Source organism: Myripristis murdjan, chromosome 19 (genome assembly GCF_902150065.1).
Source record: "Myripristis murdjan chromosome 19, fMyrMur1.1, whole genome shotgun sequence".
Taxonomy (NCBI): Eukaryota; Metazoa; Chordata; class Actinopteri; order Holocentriformes; family Holocentridae; genus Myripristis; species Myripristis murdjan.
The window spans coordinates 13,448,921-13,464,661 of NC_043998.1; the positions used below are offsets into that span (position 1 = coordinate 13,448,921).

Genomic DNA, 15,741 nt, shown 5'->3' on the forward strand with positions numbered 1-15,741 from the left:
GTCTGTTGTCCATATTTTGAGGCATGAGATCTTCCCATTGCACTGTCCAAGAAACACCACTATGTACAACCTGCAGTAACATGCTGTGAAAACTCTGGGAGGCGCTCCTCCTCAAAATGTGTCACAGCCGCTGCTGGGAGGGTCGTTAAAGCGCATGACGAATATGTGACGAGACCAAAGTATTTCACATACGCACTTAGTTTTTTTTTAAATTGATATTTTGTTGTCATCTAAAAGAAATCATCCAGTTTGTTAGCAAGATACTTTCTAAACAGAAAATAAAGTCTTGTGTAGGTTCCTGAACCACTTGATGTTGTAACAGAAGGCTGATGAGACTGTTCAGGATGCTTGTCATACTACCTTTAACAGTGAAACACACTGAAGCTTTTATTCCAAAATGCTCGATATTGATAAGAAAAACAAGATCCAAGGCACTCTCATATATATTCAAATCCTTTGATTTATTTGGCTGTTCATTATGAAAAGTTGGGAAACTGTTTCCCACCTGGTTGCAACTTTACAGAATTCAAGGCCAAATATAATAAATGTTTTTTAACCAGTTTCGCAGTGTCATGGATCTCTTTTTTTTTTTCCTGCTCATAACCAATAGGGCGTCTGACTGCTATCTTTAGCATCAGAGGCAAAGAGGCTCTCCAGGCCCCCGTCTTGTTTATCATGCCGTATATCCTTTTTGAAAAATGATTCATCATGTCCACTGCAAACACTGAATGTCACTTTAAAACATTCATCCTCAAGCATTTCTGCTCGGTAATCACTTTACTTTTTTCAAAGTCTCGTAGTTTAGCCAGGGAGTTCAGCTGTATTCCACCGTGAAGTGTGGACTGTTACGACAGCAGCAACTTTTCAAGAGAAGCTGTCAGCCTGGCATCATCATCATCATCATTTTGGAATGAAACACATGCAGCACTGAGTCTTGGAGGACAGATGCAGACAGATGTGCTGCTAAAGAGCTGTGATGCATGTCCTACTGTGTGCATCTAACTAAACACACACACACACACACACACACACACAGCATTTAACAATTTAGATTCTTGGTCTCACACTTCAGCTCATAAAAGGATAGGGAGGCTTTTATTTGGGTAGGAATGGTTAAAAATCTCTGTATCAAAGATGTATTGTCAGTATTTTTGAAACTCCAGTATCCATCAGTTTTAATTAAACATCCATTTCCATATTATGTTTTTGTTTATGTATTTTTGTCCTCCTTCTAGTGAGAGGCTGGTTTTACACTTTCTAGCATCCGCACCAAAGTCTCTCCTTTTTTTTCTCTGTCTTTCTGTGTTTGTTACCATGGGAACCACAACATTTGAAATGGGAGGGGAAAAAAAAGCAACAAGCAAGGACACAGCAGGGTATACTTACCAAAAAAAAAAAAAATGTCAAAGAAGGTCAGGGGCGGAAGGCCATTTGAATACTTGACTTCTGTCGGCAGAGGGAAGTGACCTTTAATACAGACAAGCAGGGTCCTGGTGCTGCTGTCGCCTGTAGCTGGCTAGACCTTTTAAGAAAACACACATCCACCCGGCAAACACTTTTCTGAGACGTTTCCATGGCAACCTAAACATTGCCTGTGTGTACACGCACACAAAGGAGGAAAACGGGTGCAACACTCGGCTCTATCCAACCTTTTCCCACACAGTGTGCTTAAAAAAATTAGACACACACGTATAAATAAAAGGTAAAAGCATCTGCAATCAACTGGAGAGGTAAATTTGGCCATTTTTCTCAGAGTCAGGTTGTCACTGCCAGGTGAACAGCTTACGTGACGAAAGCAGAGGAATAAAGCCTTGGTTTTAGGTTGATGACGGTGCATTTTTGACCTGATCCTCTGGGGGTTTCATAAATCCAGGCTGTTAGAGAACTTTGTCAACCCACAGAAAACTGTTCAAATGAAAATATGAAAACAAAAATATGAGGGTTTTTTTTTTTTTTACAAGCTGTTAAATTCCAATACACTCTCACCTTGAAGTAAGAGGATCCCATCTAGCTCTTAGTTCTCTCAGCAACTTGATCAATAGATCTTACCCTGCACATCTCACTGCCGATCGCTTGGTGATCGAGGAACTGAAGCTTGTCCTGCTCCTCTCGCCGCCCTGGATAATAACGACATGAACCGGTGACACAGGTCTACTACTGAAACAAAGCCGTGAGATGATAGTCAGTGCTTAAGTGAGCCATATTTTAATGAGACGAGATCTTCCATGCTCATTCATGAAAATCACAGTGCTTCCAGAAATGACACAGACCGCCTTTGCCTGGTAGTTTATGCAGGAACAAAGTAGGCAACGGAAAGCCAAAACGATACAAAACAAACCAGTCAGAGATTCGGTTCATTTCTCGATACAGTGCATGAAACACAAGGAAACAAAGCTCAGTGGAGGGTGAATTAATACATTCATGACTTTGCTCAAATTAACAAAGCTGCAACACAGCTATCAGACCACGTTTCAGTCCTGGATGTCGCTCATTTGTTCTGCTTCATGGTCCAACATGTTGAAAGTCTGAACGGCGTTTAGAGACCAGCTCCTCATCCTGCAAGAAATCCATCAACCTGTATGGCTACATCTTTCCATTTACTGACAAACTAATGTTCAGCTGATGAGTTTTTGATGGTCGACACCAATCCCAGGATTTTTAAACTGAATTATCATGATGTGATATTAAATATATACCAAATTTGGACCTTTTTCATGCCAGAAAAAAAAACATGTTCAGCATTTCCCCCAGAATGTTTCTCTTGTCTGGGTGGAAAAGCTTAAAGGCAGCAGTATACTTGATAAGAAACAAAACTTGTAGCTCTGTGAGCTCCCTAAGTCTGTGACTGGTCCAAATTCTGTTGAATTTCCTTCCATAAGAGTTTTAATTTTATATATTGTACCATGCATGTCTGTCAAAAAGTGCAGGTATTACATGATTTTCCTAAACGTTTGATTTAGTTTCATCAACTGTCCTGCAAAATAAAGTCTGTGTGGTGTTGTCCTGTAGACTTAGGATTAAACTCACACTTTTCTCTGTCTCTTTGAGAATCAGTTCTGTGAGTGTGTTTGGGACGGAGTTGCCTGGATGCGGGTGAGAGCTGTGTGACACAGAGGTAACCTTCCTCTCTGGGTCCTAACCAAATGTGCATCTCTCTCTCCTCTGTGAAAGACGTGGACTTCTTACTGCTCTACACTGGCAGGGGGCAGCGCTGTTTTCAGACATGTCTGCCAATGCGCCTCTGCGATTTTTCTCATGTCTTTCCAAGTACAGTGCTGCCTTTAACAACATCGACACCATCACGGGACACGAGAACGCTCCACTGAAACCCAGGAAAAATGCTGTTATTTTAGGGTTAGCAGCTGTTTAAGGCAGGGTGACCCACCGCACCTATTCAATAACTCTGACATACATTTGGCCTTTAAATGAAGAGTTAATTCACAAAAAAACAAACAAACCAACAACTGAACAATTAGAAGAATAAATAAAATGTGCAGAGAAAATGTCATTGCAGGTTTTATAGTCCATGTAGCAGTGGTCAAGGGGGAATCTCCGCGTTTAAGATGGGCGACATGACCTGCCGATATCTGATATTTAGTAAAAGGCTGATATCAGTCTACCTCAGTGTGAACAGATAAATGGCTGGGGTGAGAAGGGGCGAGGGGCTTGTGTTTGCACAGCGTCTTTGAGATGACGGGACGACATCGCAGGGTGTCTTTTCAGAGTCCCGATGTTTTCGCGCTCGTCCTCATATCGTCTTCCATCCTCGCCCCCTCGCCGCTCACCGATGGGGACGGATGCAGATAAGGGACGGAAATCCAAACATCGACCCTGTCTCTCGGATAAAAAAAAAAAAAAGTAGCCACGGGTGCTCTGCCGGCTTGGGCTTCGGTTATGTGGACGATGCTTCCGTATTTCCTCATCGTACTTTGGCAATGCGTCCCCATGGTGAAGTCCATACTAGTAAACGCCCCCACTGGGGAGGCTTCTCCAAGAATAAAAAAATTTGGACAGCGTGAGGGGAAGGGGGGGGCAGTGGATATGTCAGCCAGGCAAGCACACCTTACCGGCAAACAGCAGTCCTACTATGGTGAAGAATATGGACAGGACAAAGAGTACATAGGAGGATCCCACCACCGTGTTGTTGGGGAGCTTATATGGCTGTCCGCCTACCTCGTTAATGTAGAATCCTATGGGGAATATGAGAGCCGCCATACAAAACAGGACCACTGTGACACGGGAAACATGGAGTCAAGACACAGAGAGAGAAACACAGAGAGAGGGGGGGTTAGCATCCAATCGAGACAACCCACTGGTCACAATAAGGAATAATTGGTTCATCACGTCCACTCCGAAACACTCATTGAGAAACTGGGGCACTTCACCACCTTTATGACCAAAATAGCACGGTAACATTTCAGACCTAACTATGAGGAATGAAACTCATCAACGAATCTGTTCAGGCTGCGTGAAAAACTGTCCTTGTCCCCCTAAATGGAATAAAAGCTGGTGATGTTTCTGGCGGAGTCGTGAGAACCTTCAGCGCACAATTCCACCTTCAGAGCCATAAAAAGATCTGTTGCTGCCTCTGGTCCTCGGCTTAATAGAGACAAACTCAGTCTGTCTCCCGTAAAAATAGAAACTGATTCATCAGTGAAGAGCTCTCAGGCAGCCACTTCGTCAAGATCTTCATTGGTTACCAGACAAAACGGCGCTGAGGGAAGCGGCGCAAAGGGCAGAGTGACAATGTCAAATTTAACACCGGCCCTGTCACAGGAGGTTCTCGAAAGACGTTTTTCGTGTCAGCGTGACTGGGTTTCGATTCTTCGCGCTGAGAGGAGGCCAAACCTGACACCGAAGCCGCATTTGGGCAACTAGGGCAAATCTACAGGGTCTCAATTAGAGTGGATGGCTTGTTCTGTGCTGCAGCTTCACTGTGAGAGTTAAGCATTTTGACTTGTGCAGCTTGAACGCCGCCAAGGTTACGGGGTCAATTCCCACTTTGCTACTGACGCTCAAGACGCACGCTGTTTTCAGTGCAGCAAAAAAACAAAACGGCATCCAGCGAAAGCCGTGTGCCGTACGCAGCCTGTGTGTCGGTGAGGAGCGGAGATAAATTTGGGTGTGCTGGTTATAATCGGCATTTCAAGCACAGAATTAGAAACTATAAGCAGCCTAAGCCTACATTATGCATTTCCTTCGTCTGCTTCATCTGCTGCGGATGAGTCGAGCAAACGTTTCCAGGGCCTCGTCGCATACATTTACATAATGTGGCGCTGAGAAAAGGACTACCTGCTTGTCTTGAAAGCATCACAGAGGCATTATGTAAGCCAAACAGCGGCGCGGTCACATTAGCACTGGACCTACATGGAAATATGTGCATTCCTGGAACACGTCACTTGAAAACGCATATAACTATCAGATCTGATGACAGAACAGGTTAAAGTTCATGTTTGAAAATTTGCACATGCAGCCAATAGAAACACTTCTCAATACAATGACAGATGGAAGAGGGTGAGAGGTGGTGGGTGGACACCTACTCCCGGTGAAGGCGATCCAGCGGGCGTATCGGGTGGCCTCGCGGCGCCAGTGTGACATCACCAGCAGGCCGCAGGTGACGGTGAGGGAGATGATGCCCAGGACGATGAAGAAGAGCGTGGTGACCCACTCGGGGGGGAGCTGTGGGGGGATGCAGGTCCGGTCCCGCCCGTGGATGGTCTGGCACTGTCGGACCAGACCCACTGTCAGGGAGCCTGGGGGGGAGAGAGTTCACACATGCAGAATGAATTTCCCAGTACCACCTTATACATATCACATACACACACACATTAAAAATTAAAAAAAAAATAAAAATCTTTCTACTATTTTTTTTTTTTTTAAATGATAAAGCCTTTTTTCTAATGCTGTTTTTACACACCAACTGCAAGATATTTCCTGTTTTTTTGCTTTTTATCTTCATATTTTGTATTGGACTTTCAACAGGCTTTTTCATGTCTAGATCTGATTTTTTATTTTGTTTTATTTTATCGTTATCTTGGGAAGAACCTTCTGACATTATTTGGTTTCACAAACATTACTATAAACCTTATCCTCATGATTTATTAGTTACTTTAAGGTTGATTCTGCTGGGTGAGAGTGATCCTCCTCTACATCCCGTGCATACAGGGAAAGGAGATCAGGAGCGCTCAGCAGTGCTGGATCACATTCCAGCAGCACCAACAAACAAACTAAACCCTTTTCAACAAGCCAACACAAGTTCCCTGCCGCTCCACAGCAGCCTCGGCTAACTGCGCAGCAACGCATTACATCATTCATGAAGCATTTCGGCGTGTCAGCCAGGGCTGGGAGACCTAATGACCTCCCAGCTGACAGAGAGCCGACCGGGCCGAGGACCCCATCGGCATGGAAACAGCCCCCGCCCTGCGAAAACAGGCTGGGAGAAACAAGAGATCAACAACGAGCAGGGAGGTGAAAGTCAAGGACAGAGCAAAGTGAAGACAAGGAAAGTTCAGCTGATGTTGACGATGCCGTCCCGTCTCCCAAAGCCTGGTGGGTCCAATTATATCTGCTAGGCGGACATCTGCACATCACACACACACACACAAACACACACCAAACAGAGGAGCCCCACCCTCCCCAGCGCAGCAGTGAATGCATCTGCTCAGCGCTCTGCTCTGTTCCTCATCCAGTCCGACAGGGACAGGCTCTCTAAAAGGGCAGCTTCTGTCCCACGCCGGGCCGAAGCGCCTGCGATGTAAAATGCGGCCTGTCGGGCTTCAAAGTGACCCTCGCCGCTTTGTTCCGCCTCCCTCTCCCCTTCCATCTGCGCCGTGTCTTTTCCCCGCGAACAGTCTAATAAAAGGAGAAATGCCTTAAAAATAATCTCTAAAAGGGCATTTACCCAGAAACACCAGGGGGGTCAGGAGGCACAACGCCCCCCGCAGAGAAATGTTTGAAATCCTGCCGTTAAAAAGTCATTCCCGGTGACTTTTGGTGGTGTTCAGTGATTGAAATTTCCACTTTTTTTCCCCCCACCAACTCCATTTCCACTCTTCCACAATTTAGCACTCAACTCAACTGGGGTTTGTAATTAAAACCTCACTAAGTGGCTGGAGGAGGAGAAGCTTTCTGAAAGTCACTTAGAGAAACTGCACCGTGTTCAGATCAGAAGTAATCATACAGTTCACAGTGAAAAAAAAAAAAAAAAAAAGTGGAGTGAAATAAATGTAGGCTGAGGTTTAACCATTTCTAGGGATTAATAGTTGCTTTTCAGAGAATTTTGGCAGGTTTTTTTTCTATTTTTCTCCATGCGGACATGGACATTTTTTCTGCACACGTTCACCGCTGACCAATGCAAGCTGTTGAAGAGATGCAAGAATCGTGTGCCAGATTCAAACAGCCTACATATAACGGCAACACTGTGCTATAAATGCTCCACATGCTGCTTATATAAACCCCTTTGTTGGCTTGTAGTTCCTATGGTGATTATTGTTAATGATGCCTGTTTAGAAACTCTGTCTGTTCCGGTCTGAAAAGGGCACCCAGGACCAAAGGGCAGAGACGTTCACCCACCCTCCCCATACACACACACACACACACACACACACAACCTCCGCTGTGCCTATGCTTATAAAGTCTAACAACAAAGGACTCCTCACAGCATCCTACATAATATAATGAGAAAAATGCAAAATGAAATCCTCCCACATCTCCTCTTTGTTTCGTGCTCGTTCACAGCATTATCGACGGCCGGCAGTCGGTGCCGCCCAGACGCAAGAGAGAGAGGGGGGGGAACGTTACATTTACATTTTAGCGATTTATTCAAGGAAACTTACACCGGAACTAACTGCAAAGGAAGCGCAATCGCCAAGATGACCAACATGACAAGATCCAACAAGCAAGGAAGGAGTGCAGGAAAAACAGAGGGGATAAAGTAAAAATGGACATAAAAGCACCTATTGCTTCTTTTGAATGAACACTTTTCATTTTCAGTCTCCATGTCCACTGTCCATTGATTTCAGGGCTCATCCAAGACAACAGAATGTCATTTGCGGATCTACGGTGTCTCAGTTGCTGCAGATGGGATGCTCTCACAGGGTGTAGCCTACTTGGACATTAAAAACGTGCTTCCTGCAGCTTTAAAGTGCAAATTCCTGTGTTAAAAAGAGTGCTAACAGCAGTCGGTGACACAAAAACCAAGTCAGCAGCAAACTCGACCAAGTTGTTTTTTCAGGTGGCATTGGGGCCTGATGTTTAGATAAGACCAGCTGCAAGTTCCCGAGTTCAATCCCCTGCAACACCCGGGGTCTATCCAGGCCAAAGCGTCCTTGAGCAAGACAGCGATCAAAATGACGCCACTCTGATCTGTTTAGTGAAATGTATCTGTGTTTCAGAGGGACAGGAAAAGCAACAAACCTCCAGGGGTGGAAAGAGTGAAAAAAATACCCACCTAATGTACCACTTAAATTATTAGTATAGAAAATCTACTTCAGCAAAAAAAATGTGGAATTAAACGCACTCATTGCTACATATGATTTTCCCCCATACAATGCAAAAATGAATTCCACATTCCAGTTCAAAATATATTTAAAGGGGGAGAGAACACTAGCAGGAAAATTCTGCTACGCTGCCCTCTAGGGGTTGACAGCGGGAATGTTTCAGGCCACAACGAGTCTGCGATGTAACTAAAGGCGCTGACGTGCGTAAAAAAAAAAAAAAAACAGCCGCTGCCCACAGATCCTGAATGGAGCAGGACGGTCTTTGTGCTGTTTGCTGGGGCCTTATGGTTAGTCCAGAATAAAACGGCGATTATGCTGCCTTGCTCTGGTGACAAAGCAAGTCATCTACAAGTAGAAATGAATAAAAGTACTGTCAACATTTCAATCTGCGTGTCCTGGTGTGTAAAACGAGAACTGGCAAATCAGCTGGCAGGCATCATCAAAAATACCACACCTTTTATTTAATTCAACCTACTAAATTCTGCAAGCTGCTGAAGTGTAGCTTATCTTTACTGGAGAAAAAAATATGCCTTTGTTAACTTTAAACGGCTGAAGGAAAGCTACTAAAAACAAATTTTTACTCTATTACCTATAACAATAGCCAACTATAACCACTTTGACTCACCTGTGCAAAGACTTTGACACCTTTGACGTGACCTCCGTAAACAAAGGACGGCGGGAACATGTAAAAGCCTGCCATCTAGTGGCAGCATACGAGACTATTTAATTACAACCGTCTTGCAATTGCCTTGTTTTTGGCTGCAAAACCTCTCGCTCAGGCAGCAACTTGCCTTAAGTCAGTTTACGGAAGCAATCCCAGCGGAATTACGACAACAGTACACGTGAGAACTGATCTGAATGTTTCAACCCCATGCAGAGTTACTCATTAAGTACAACACCAAAACACCTAAAAGTACATAAAAAGGTACTTAGGAGTAAATGTAATTTGTTGCCTCTACCCTGGCAAATCCCGAATTCTAATTAAAGTGTGTAGGAAGGGAAATAAGTGCTGTAAAATTTCCTACAGCAATCCTCAGCGTTTCCCATATCAAGCCATCCTACTGTTCCCCGTGAAAATAATGATGATAAAAAACATAAATAATTCATGGTCAGAAGGTTTGAGCCCTGGTTCCTGTGCATGGATAGTGTGTTGAGGCTTGTATTGATACCAGGAAAGGCTGAGCATGTGGGAGCCACATCCTCCTGCAGGCTGACAGCTATTCCTCCTATACACAGGATATCCTGCTCCCGCGCAAAACATCCTTTCTTATGACGGGTGGGGGGGAATGTAAATAATGTTGATTCACAAATTTCCCAGCCATGCTTGTATACTGGACTCCACATCGGGAAGCTTGATTAACAATCCAGATGAATCCAGATGTGCTGCTTATTTCTCATTACGGAAAATGCCGTTTGTTGTTATGATATGAATGAATAAGAAAAGGAAGAATAAAAATGATCATTGCTTGTATCGCCTTTCAAAACCATGTGATTCACCGAGTGATTCGCGTATAAACACTAAAACATATACGCCAGTTGAAAGGACAATAAAAATGCCAGAACATGAATTAGAGACAACAGGAAAAAGCATTAGGAGGGGGAAAAAAAGGGTAAGAGGAGATTAAATGAAATCTAGCGGTAACATGCATTTTTAGCAGGGATTCAGAGGAGGACTCAGGCAGGGCAGACAGAAAGCCAATCCCTCATTCTATCCGTTTGAACAGAGTAGCGCAAAATAATGTTTAGCGCTCTTTTATTGGTTCTGAAAGCACTGAGACAGCGACACAAAGCTGGATATACATAAATTCATCTGCTGTGTTACATTCTGGAGAGACACAACACCAGTCATAGTGTGTATGAGCCACAATAACCAAGCATGTTTTCTGCGATATTTTTGGGTACTTTACCAATATGGAGAGTCCCATCAAATACATATCTGAGTTTAACATTGCCCTGTCAGATATTATTGCACTGTAAAGAGTACGAGTAGGAGTCATGACTCGTGATACGATACCATCACGATATTTTACCCACACGATACAGGCAATATTGTGATATGTGTGATATATCGTAAAATAATCAGCTATGATACATCATGATATCTCTAATGGAAGAAGAAAAAATACTCTACAAATGGTGAAGTGATTTTTCAATAAGCAGGAATTAATTGCTTTTCAGTCTTTTAATGTGGACACTAGTGATGCTCTAACTCTCTGATGAATAGCGGATGGGTTGCAGGTGGATCAAATAATATGTTGTTAATGAGGCTAATATTGATTACAACCTGTAACATGTCTTTAATCAGAGAAAATGTTTCATTCGGCTTAGTGGATGCTTCATAAACAAACATGACAGAATAGTTCCACCTCAAATACCTCAAAGCAGGGAAGAAAAACGCCACGTAGACACTCAGATGTGCCATCAGTGCAAAATAACTTGGAACCTCAAATATTGATAATTGGCAGAGGTGTATTTATAAAGTATCACGATATATGGCATTATCAATTTAATGTCCCACCCTTAATAAAGAATATGGTAAATTGGGAGCACCATGGTCATAAAATCCCACCGCTGTGAGAGCTTCTGCTGTTGTTAAACGGAACTGGATCAATGTAGCTGTCCCCTAACAGGACTTGGCGTTTGGTAATTAGCTGGTGCACTGATCCAAAGCGACTGAAAATCAGCGGAACAGCAGAACAACTTCTGATTCCTCGACCGGCGGCACCAGTAAGAAATGAAAGGGTCAAAGCCGCAGCCTTGCAACCCTAGACTGATTATGTAAGAGAGATGTGCCGGGAAATAAGAGAAATAAGCGGTGCACCGAGAAAGAGGTGTATTTTTGTCAGTGTGAGATGGGAGTGGAGGAGGAATGCTTTGTCATGCAGTGCAGTGTTGCTGTGCAAGCTTGCAGGCTCTGACAATTTGTGTGTGTAGGTACATTTTACATCTGGGCAACCAAAATCCATGCTAAGCAAAGACTTCCCGAAACCCAGACGGCCTCCCACTGCTTCTAACTTCAAAACAGAGTATTTATTGTACTTAACTAGGCGGCACAACGGTGTGCAAACACCCACAAACACACACACACGCGCACGCATACCGACATGGTGGTACATGACACAGCATCAGGGATTAAAGAACAGCAGAGGAAAACAAGTTTGCCTAGGTGATACGACAAAGTCACAGCAGCAGCTAATGAGCGAGAGGTGTTGCCATCACCATCTGTGATCCCGCCGCCTAAACGATGGTGGCCCAGCCGGGCGGGGAGGGCGAGGAAAACTTCACAAGTGCACCGTGGGAGTGAAGTCTGGCTTGCGGTGCATTATTAATATCATGTGAGAGAGAGAGAGAGAAAAAAAAATCAGGCAGTCAAAGTGCAGGAGAGCCACAGAAGGTTTGAGAGAAACGTATGAAACAAATTCTCTGTTTGTTTTTTACTTCTACACACACACACATACACGCACACACACACACGAAAAGTGTGCCCATTTGAGGCAATTTCCATCACAGCCGAGCTTGGAGAGCTGTAATTCTCTGAGCGGAAAGTGTGTCTTCCCTGGGGGCCTAATTAAAAGTCACTAAACACATATCCATTTACAAACAGCACTTCCCCTCATCAGGTAATTACTATTAGGTTAATTAAACAGGAACAAAAGGCTCTTGGTCCCGACCCATTTCATGCCATTGATTGTTGTGTGCAATGGGAGAGCATCAACATCAAATTACTTCCGCTGAACTTAAGCCCATTTTACAATGAAGGTTGAGGGCTGCTGGAAAACAAACAAACAAACAAAAAACTTTAATTGATTTTTTTGGGTGGTTACCTGTTTAATTATCCAACAACAACCCTCTTGCCGTGCAGAGAGCGTGCACCTTAGATGGTTCCGTTCTGTGAGAAGCATGCAACCCATGCTTCTCACCTAGAGCTGGGCAACAGTTCAAAATGATCAATAATTATCCAAATTATCAGTAATTCACTATTATCATCATCGGTGGAATCATACTGAGATGCTGTGGTTATTTGGGGGATATTTTCACAAACAATTCTGCTGTCTACAGTAATGATAATAACAATTTTTTTATATACTTTTTATACACTTTCTGTGCATACATAGTGCATATGTGAGTAATGTGGTCATTTATTCTGATATGGAAAAAAAATCCTTATGACTACCATCATATGGATTTTACAAATTACAAAATGCTTGTGATGTGACAGTCAGCTGTTGCATGCACTTCGTTTAAAGTCGATGTTTATCCTTCTGGATGCTGCACTACTGTTATAAAAAATCTGACACTATAAGTATAAATCTAACAAATCATATTTGGTGCATATGTTTATTCTAGGGATACGCATTTGCTGCACTATTAGTTATCAGAAGCTAAAATGCAGTCAAATTATAATTTTCCAATCATTAGGACGATTAATTGCAATTGAAATCTGGTTGTAATATATGTATCATAAATCAAAGTAAGTCAGGACTGCACAATATTAAATTTTACCAGCTGCTGGTTTGTGTTGCCACTTATCCCATCATGCTGTGCACATGGTTACTTCCCGTAGACACTGAGTGGAGGCGCCCTGGTTGCTTTGTGAGACTGCGTCTGCTCTGAGACTCGTGAGGGGCCCAGTGGCCTGTGAGGGCTGGCAGCAGCCGGCTCCGGCTCTCATGCAGCTCTCCGCCACATTTAAGCCATGGAAATTTGATAAAGGATACTTAAATGGCTGTCAGGCTCAGCCTGTCTCTCCGGATCAGAGGAAGGCCAAATGAGGGTGAACAAATATCCATAGCCACTGCCAACACACACGCACATCCACAAGAATACACAAACACACACAAACACACACACACACACACACAGATTTAAGAAATCAGGCCAGGGGACTGTTGACTGTCTATGACATGTCTGGTGCTGCATGTTGTGGGACTCGGGGAGAAGGGAGTTACAACATGTTAGTGCAAAATGCCAAAGACCAGAAGGTGCTTGGTGCAACCTGGGGCCCTGCAGCAGGAGGAAGTTGAAGGAAGGGCCCCAAAATGTCTGGGCTGAAAGACCTTTTGGGGTCCTGAAGTATAGTTTTATAAATATTTTATACTTTTGTTTTGCACTCCTCTGGTTTTGAGTAACAGTTTGGCTGGAATCTGCACAAGTGCAAGGAACAGCTTCTCAGAAATATGATGCAACAACTGTTGTGTTATCAAGGACAAACTGGAACAAAATCTGGCTGAGTCTCTCCCTGTGCCGAACAAAACAAAACCTGCCATCCACAGACAGATTGTGAACTGGTTAGCACTTTCCACTTAGCACCCAAAACCAGGGGACTTGAACTGGACATGTGTGTGATGACTGATCAGAAAATGAATGTGAGCTGGTGTGTTTGTCACAGCTGAATGAAGGGACACAGGGGACGAGGGGGACGTGGATGGGGGCCTGGTCACTAGCTGCAGGTGGGACCCATAATTCCTAGCTACGCCTCTGGGTGCAACCGCATTAGTGTCTTGTCTCCTTCAGCTCTTTCCACATTTCCTGAGTGTGGAGAACGAGAACAGAGTAGAAAAAACACTTTGGCAGTGACTTGCACAACACTTTAGTCAAATCAGCATTTTTTTTTTTTTTTTTAAATGGTGTTTCCATCAGTGTTGAATCACCCGGATATGTTATCCTTTGTTCAAATTCACAAGAAACAGAAAAAGTGATTAATTTAAAAAATAATGTTAACTATGCCTATTGTGAAATTATAACTATAAGTCAATGCAGTGAACATGGATACTTTTTTTGACCTCTTGGACTTTAACGCCCACTCAAACCTAATGAGAAATCATATTGAGATGATATAGTTTGGGATATCATGACACACAATCCTACTGTCTTATGTGATGTACATTTTTTATTCACAAAGTAACAAAATTAGGCATGAAACATTTTAAAGAATTTGAAGACAGGTTTGCTTGACATCAAGTCTAATAATATTTTTTGGTTGTCTATGGATATGCTGGGGGGAAAAAACAACTTATAGGTGAAATGATATTGATATTGCACTCAATTCTCAATATGTATCGCATTTATAAAAAGTGTCCGGTGTTAGTATTAGTTCAAGACAGTGTGCTGATGACAGCTTCCAGGATAAAGTAACTCACCAGCTGATTCCCCGGTGTTGATCCAGTCCGGGTTGGCGATGCTGGCGATGGCGAAGATGTCTGCAGCTAGGAAGAGACATCCTGAGATTATGGTGAGTTTATCCATAGCCAGGGGGGTGTTTGGCGGCGGCCACAAGGGGAGGTCAGTGTGTGTGCCTCTATCTCACCCCTCCAAAGGGAGACAGGACATCCAGGAGTCCCTCGGGTTCAGTTGCAGGGAGCCATCGCGGGGCTCGTAGCGCGCCGGACCAGCGGGGCCATCATTGCGGCGATGGGAACGATCCGACCCTCGGAGCCCCACCGGGCCTGTGCATTGTGTTCAATCCCGAAGAGTGTAATAATGTGCAGGTTATTCCTTTAAAGTTCCTTACGACATGGCTCCTACAGCCGACCATGGCCCGACCTGCTGGCACTTCTCCAGCCGAGGAGAGGATCCCTGACCGGGCTCATGGATATTTAGCAGCCGCCTCCGGATGACCAGCGCATCCCGGTGGTGTTCGCAGAAACAAGAGGAGAGAAACAAATCGGTGTGATGCTGCAACCCCCGATTAAACCCGGATTCATGCATGCAGCCTACTTATTTCCTGACTCTGCATGAAGCCCCTTTTCTCCTGCATATGAGGCTTTTCTCCTCTTTTTGGCATGCAGAAACCGAAAACTCCGCCGGTGCTCACTGCTAAGTACTTTCTTGGACGCGGAAAATAGTCCCGCTTCTACTTAAACTCCGGTCATTTTGCGCCATTAAAAAGCGATTTGCAATAAAATGTTCCTTTCCTTCAGGAGATACTGTCGTCTCTCTCGCCGATGGGAACTAAACAGGAGGGCTCGCGTCCCCGTGTCTGTAGTAGACCTCAACTCTCGCGATACGACCACTCAAACGAGAACGGGATGCTATTTTCATACCCTTGACTCTTCCATTACCATAAATTATGCAATTAGCAATGATGTGAATGGATTGTGAAAATTGCCTTCAATAAATTATGCGATTCAGTTTAAGACAGTGCGACTCCACACTGAGACGCAGCTACATTTGGTGTATTTTAAATATGCAAATTACCCCACAGACAACAAACGCTCTCCATCAACAACTAAAGTCATTTATT

The 15,741-nt window shown here is 43.9% G+C and overlaps 1 protein-coding gene across 1 annotated transcript; it reads right to left on the reverse strand.

Moving 5' to 3' along the window:
- Window positions 1-2,181: 2,181 nt before the first annotated feature.
- Window positions 2,182-15,433, reverse strand: LOC115378416 (uncharacterized protein C16orf52 homolog B-like). The gene is made up of 3 exons (XM_030078675.1): window positions 14,639-15,433; window positions 5,541-5,753; window positions 2,182-4,229 (listed from the first exon to the last, which is right to left on the reverse strand). Exons 1-3 carry the CDS (start codon window positions 14,742-14,744, stop codon window positions 4,045-4,047), a joined length of 504 nt encoding a protein of 167 aa, XP_029934535.1. The 5' UTR covers window positions 14,745-15,433; the 3' UTR covers window positions 2,182-4,044.
- Window positions 15,434-15,741: the final 308 nt, after the last annotated feature.

Excerpts from the sequence above, each read along its gene's own strand:
- LOC115378416 (XM_030078675.1), bottom strand. The coding sequence starts at position 14,744 with ATGGATAAACTCACCATAATCTCAGGATGTCTCTTCCTAGCTGCAGAC. Across the intron at positions 5,754-14,638 it reads CAACACCGGGGAATCAGCTG|GCTCCCTGACAGTGGGTCTG; the intron begins GTGAGTTACTTT and ends TCTCCCCCCCAG. Across the intron at positions 4,230-5,540 it reads CTGGATCGCCTTCACCGGGA|TGGTCCTGTTTTGTATGGCG; the intron begins GTAGGTGTCCAC and ends CCCGTGTCACAG.